The sequence below is a fragment of the Microtus pennsylvanicus genome, chromosome 5 (assembly GCF_037038515.1).
Source record: "Microtus pennsylvanicus isolate mMicPen1 chromosome 5, mMicPen1.hap1, whole genome shotgun sequence".
In the NCBI taxonomy this organism is placed as follows: Eukaryota; Metazoa; Chordata; class Mammalia; order Rodentia; family Cricetidae; genus Microtus; species Microtus pennsylvanicus.
Window position 1 is genome coordinate 87,366,821 of NC_134583.1, and position 6,000 is coordinate 87,372,820.

The window sequence follows — 6,000 nt, forward strand, 5'->3', positions numbered from 1 at the left end:
GCCATAATTATCCCTGCCTTTGTTCTCTCAATTCTTGAACTCCCTGACTCAGTCTGGTGTCCGCGTTTCCTAGTAGGAGGGAAAGCTTGTGGCACAGTGGCAAAGGTAGTGGGGGAATTGTGAGAGAGCCGTGGGTCTGGGTTCCAGTCCTTTTATCTTAACCCTCAGGGTCCCTAGCCTGGGTAGTTCAGAGATGACTTGGGGGTCCCTCCCCAACTTTCCTTGACCTCCAGGACTTGGCTCTTAGGGACTAACGAGGACGTCTTCCCTTCTGGACAAAGTCTGACACCTGGTGGCCATAGTGAGAAATGACCGGAAGGGTGCTTTTTCGAACCTTGCCCAGCATTTCTTCTGAACTGTTTGTAGGCCCAGGTGAAATGGGAGCTGATCAGCGAGGGTACGGAAAGTTCCTGGGCAGGGCAGAAAGGACACTAGAGGCCCAGGGAAGCCTTCTTGTTCCCCAAGGTTCCTATCCTTTAAATCCGTGAGACCTCAAACCTAGCCCGCTAAGGAGCTGTGTCTGAGAGGGTGGAGAGGGACTAGGAAGGCGCTCCTGAGGGAATGTGGCACATAGGGAAAGAAATGAAGGCAGGAAGAGTAAGGCGTTAGGGACATTCATCTGGCTGCCTAGAATCCCCTCAGCTGGACTGAGCTCTAGCACAGGATGAGTGGCAGGACCTGAGGAAGAGGTGGGTGGGTAAAAGGAGGGAAAGAAATGGGTGTGCCTTATATCCCAACTGGGCAGCTGCTGTCCTCCCTCTCTTCTACCTGCCCCATATTCTCAGCTCTACCTGGCTCTCTCCATATGACCCATGTCAAACTAGGGAGATGGGCTTTCAGGATGTGTGTTTGTGTGTGTTGTGCTGACCACACCCCCAGCTGCCACACTGAGAGAAGCAATGCTAATCTGCTGTCCACTGGAGCGGTCAGCAGTGAGTCTCAGTCCCAGAAGGCTGCTGGGCTTCTGCTCAGGTTATTTGTTCCCATGGTCTCACTAGGACTTTGACCTTGGACATGTCAAGGCTTTGGGTATCTCCAAGGTGCAATAGTTAATTCGTTCTGGTTCCATCACCAGCTTTGGAGGGGTCAGTGCTGACCAAGTATACTTTGCATTACAAGACAGAACTGAGCCCCAACACAGACTGCCAACCTAATCTCCGATCTGAGAACTGAACATCAGTTTGGTGGATGAGCCCAGGAAGCTGCCTGAGTGGGGCAAAGTGTCCCAGGTATGAAGGAAAAAAGATGAGATTGGGGGGAAAAGGAGGAAAACATCCAAAGATAGAAGGCCAAGGGCTAGTCAATTCCCCAAACACCTCAGAAAACCATCGGGTGCTGAGCAGGGCTGACTGGGAGAAGAGAGCGCGCCTCCTAGGGAGAGCTGCTTAACCCCAGGTCAGAAGGCCAGTCCTAAGGTCCGGGAACTCAGGTAAACACTCTGGATCTCTCTCTGGGGCTGAGGGAAGCTAAAGCCCATGGGAGCTCTTTCCAGACAGTGTGGGAGTGGCTAGCTGGGTGTGAGCCAGGCAGAGCTAGGAGGGGGGAGCAGGTAGGGATGGCCCTCCACAGAGGAAGTCGGGGTGTCAGGGGCTGCCAAAGAAGAGAGAGGAATGGGCCCAGGCGGTAGTGGGAGCTGCTGTGGCCGCCCAGCGGCACACCCCATTTCACGCTCCCTGGGCGGTGGCAGGCCCCACGGCTATCAGCTTTCAGGGGTGGGAGGGACCAGGAATGAGGAGGGGTCTGCCCCACCCATGGTTCGCTGCTTCCTCAGGGCTTTGTGGACTCAGGAAGTGGGTGCCACATACCTTTGGGAACTGTCCCCAGTCTCTTTCTGAGGCCCTTTTAGGGAGGAGTGGTCAGTCTCACAGAACCTAGGAGCTAGCCCACTATAGAGCACTCAGCCTGACTAGACCTAATCCTATGCCCTTCCCTTCTTGGTAGAGAATCCTCCCTGTCACCCTCCTCAACTCTGCATGGTCCCTTCTCGCTGGATGTGTACACCCCACCCTGTCCAGGAGACAGGTGGGGGGATTAGACAGGGGCCAACCCAAACAATGGGGCTGAAAAGGGCCTTCCAGGTCTTTGCAGTATGCCTTGCCTCACAGCTTCTTCCTCCTCAAGAAGCGGATGGGGAAGGCCAGGCCAGAGGGGGCTACTGGAGACACAGCCTTCTCTTCCCCACTGCTGGGCTCCTCTCTAGAGCTCTTCTCTGAGAGCCCCCGTGCTGGCTAGGGCAGATCTCAGAGCTTCAGCGGAGGGCACAGGCCTGCAAGCAGCCCCCAGTAGACTTTGCACCCCTGGAAAGAAGAACCGGATAGGATCTGCTGAGGGTGATTAGTGCTGGGCCAGCCCAGTGCTGGTTCCCAGACTCCCACTGGCCAGCACTTTCCCCCACTGCCAGGAAGTTGGTGAGGGGGAGGTGGTAGTAGGGGTGAGTCAGCGATGACAGGAGCCCCAAGACAAAGGTCATGGGTGGAGAATTGAGAGACACTGTTTACAGCAATCTGCCTCCTGGAGGTCTTGTCCTCCTCTAGCTCTGAGGAGTCCTCCCGCTCTCCTGTCCCGGACTAACAATTGGATGCCCCTCTACCCTGCAAGCCTGGGAGCTTCCGGAGCACAGGGAGGGCTAGTTACACAGTATCCCAGTATCTGTTACTAAGACCCTAATCACAGCTTACCTACACCCACTTGCAAACTCTTTTGATGTCTATTTTGAGTTAGTTTGTGGGAAACACTTAGGGCAGCACTTGGCACATGGTAAATCCAATATGAGGGTAAGGTTTATTGATATTATTGACTGCCAATATACACATTCATAAGAAAAAGAAAAGATCTGTCAATTAAGAACTGGGGATCTATACCAGGTGGTGGTGGTGCACACCTTTAATCCCAGCATTCAGGAGGCAGAGGCAGGTGGATCTCTGTGAGGCAATCTCTGTGAGTTTGAGGCCAGCCAAGTCTACAGACTGAGTTCCAGGACAGCCAGGGTTACACAGAGAAACCTTGTCTCAAAAAAAAAAAAAAAAAAAGAAAGAAAGAAAGAAAGAAAGAAAGAAAAAAAAGAAAAAAGAACTGGGGATCTGAACCCATGGGGATTTGGGGACTAGACTTCTGGCGTCCTGTTTGGAATGGAATCTTCCTGACTAGCAAAGTGGACAGAGGCAGGCTGTCGGGCCTGACAGTGGACACAGAAATCGCATGCCTGCGCTGGGTGGACAGAGTCTCTGCCAGCAGACTGTGAGAAAGGAGCTCTCTGAGCCCATGGGCTTCTCCAGCCAGGTCTCCTGGGGCCGGTAGGACCAGGGAAAGGCCCGGATTAGTCCAAACTCTCTTTGGACCTACAGATCTGATCCCACAGCACTCTGGGGCCAACCAGCAGGAGTGAAAGGTTCCAGCCGGGCTCAGGGGACTTACAAACCGGCCACGGGGATTAGTGAGGCTGAAAAGAACATTTGCCTAGGAAGGAAAAACGGGAAGTGAGAGGCCGAGGATAACTCTCTATATGTCCCTGGGGACCCAAGTGGACCAATGAGGGACCGGGGGAGGTGGTGAAGTCTGGGGCATCTTGACAGGTCCTTGGTTCCGCCTAAACCCTCCTCACTCGGAACACAGCAGCAGCTGCCCCGCCCGCTGCCATCTGACAACTGCCATTGGCTAGAGGTAGGGCCCCGCCCCGCAAAAGCCGCTTGCCATTTGCTCAGGTCTCTAATGTTTGCGTACTTGTGGGGGCGGAAGACAGGCGTCATTCTCTGGAGCCTAGGGACTTCCTCTCTCTTGCTTGTCTGGGTCAGCTTGTCTGTCCATCGCTGGCCCATCTCTCTCTGGCCCTCTCTCTCACTCTCAGCAGCTGTCTCTCACAGGCCCGCTGCCCTGCCTTTTCTTTCCCGCTATTGCCTCCTGCTCTGCCTGCCTGGGTGGCCGCCATGGGCCGGAAGCGGTTCATCACTGACTCCTACCCTGTTGTGAAGAAGAGGGAGGGGCCCCCTGGTCACAGCAAGGGGGAGCTGGCACCAGAGCTAGGTCTCTGAAACGTGGGGGTGGCAGGAAGAGTGGACATGCAAGGACCAGAAAGGACTGTGTGCGTGTGCGTGTGTGTTGGCTAGTAGGGGAAGTTAGCATGTCTCGCACTTCCAATGAGCTGTCTGACTGCAGGATGGCAAAGGCAAACGAGTGAGCACATAGCCAGGACACAGTGGCACAGCTACAAGTCCAGGGCAGGGCACAAACCGGGATGGGCCTGAGGAGCCGTATGTTATTGCAGGAGAAGACACCCAGTCCCTCAGCCAAGAGGAAGCAGAGCTGGAGTTGCTGAGGCAGTTTGACCTGGCCTGGCAGTATGGGCCTTGCACAGGTGAGAACCCCACGTCCAGCCCATCTGACACATCCCTGAGCCAGTTCTGTCATCGGTGTGTCTCAGAAATAATCCAAGAGCCTGCACAACTCTTGGACACTGTCTCCTGAGACTGACATTTGGGGAGGCTCAGGAACTGCCATCTGGACTCTCTAGCCGGGACTCTTCTGCCCACCCTGCAGGTATCTCGCGGATGCAGCGCTGGCATCGGGCAGAGCAGATGGGCTTGAAGCCCCCTCTAGAGGTGCACCAGGTGCTGAAGGCACACCCCGAAGACTCCCGCTTCCAATACAGGTCAGGACAGACCAGGGTAGCTTTCAGGGGAACCAGGGCTTCTCCAGGAGTTGCCACCCTTTGGTCTGTATAGGAGCTGCCCTGACTTGGAGAAATGGGTACAGACTTAGGCAAGAAGGGTCTTCTAGGTAGGTGCCTGGCTCACCATAAACCCCTTTAATGATCCTTACCTCTGCGAGCTATGGTGAGGGGAGAAGTATATACAGGGCCCATGGGGCTATCCATGAGTACTGGGGTTCACCAAAGCCGCAGAACCATAGGTAACAGTTAAGAAGCACTGAAGGTCCGTCAAGGACTAGAACTGACTCTGCTGTGCGTTCCTCCTCCCACTCTGTCTTCCACAGCCTCTGGCATCTCTACCCGCTCTGAGGTATCACCTAGGGTGTCCTTCCCTTGACATCTCCTAGCTACCAAGAACTTCAGGACAGAATCCATGGCCAGTAGATTCCGCTCTGCTCAGCTCTGGAGAAACAGCAGGCTGACTACGGAGGTCCTCCTGGTTCAGTCTCCTATCTGCCTAAGCAACAGGCTCCTGACACTCCTGAGACCCTGTGTAGCTGAAGCCGAACACCTCAAGGGCCTAATCATGACCACCAGACGCTACACTTGCTACACTTGCACAGCCTGGCACAAAGCCAGATGTCGGCAGATGAGAATCAGGGAGTTCACTACTGCTTACAATAAAGTACATTAAGCCTGAAATCTGATCTTTAGCCCCTTAATATGGCTGTGTGCTAGCTGGCAGGCTCCAGAAGGTAAGTCGGCAGGAAAACCAGCTATAGTGATAGGCTTTTGTGTTGCCTGGGTTTTTTGGTTTGGTTTGGTTTTTCAAGGCAGAGTTTCTCTGAGTAACTCTGAGAGTCCTGGGCTCTCTCAATAGACCAGGTTGGCCTCGAACTCAGAGATCTGCCTGCCACTGCCTCCCGAGTGCTGGGATTCGTGTGTCACTACACCACCAGGCTTTCATATCTGTCTTTCTAAGGCAATCTTTTCAAGAGCTGAGCAGCCTCTGGTGTGCCCTGGTCGTCCTTAGGAGAGCACTCTGCATCACCGTCCCTAACCACACAGCAAAACACCTGCCCATGTGCCCAGCTGCTGAGACCTGTTAAGTTCCTGGTACCACAGGTCTCCATGGGGCATTACAACCACTGAAATATAGCGAAACAGACATGGAAACTAGTCATGTCAGGTGGTGGTCAGCATTAAGTGGAAATCAGGTGAGGGGTTTGTAGGGGGTCAGAGAATGCCACGGTAGTACTCGGGAGAAGTTGGACAGGAACAGCCCCGTAGAGAGGTTGGGTTTGAGAAGAGGCACAAATGAGCTGGGGGAAAGGCTGTCCCTGTGCAAATGTCCC

General features: G+C 54.2%; 1 protein-coding gene across 1 annotated transcript; it reads left to right on the forward strand.

The window, feature by feature from the left end:
- Positions 1-3,728: 3,728 nt before the first annotated feature.
- On the forward strand, positions 3,729-5,347 carry Pold4 (DNA polymerase delta 4, accessory subunit). The gene is made up of 4 exons (XM_075974950.1): positions 3,729-4,020; positions 4,262-4,351; positions 4,534-4,645; positions 4,990-5,347. The coding sequence occupies exons 1-4, from the start codon at positions 3,924-3,926 to the stop codon at positions 5,012-5,014; spliced, it is 324 nt and encodes a 107-aa protein (XP_075831065.1). The 5' UTR covers positions 3,729-3,923; the 3' UTR covers positions 5,015-5,347.
- The last annotated feature ends 653 nt before the right edge of the window (positions 5,348-6,000 follow it).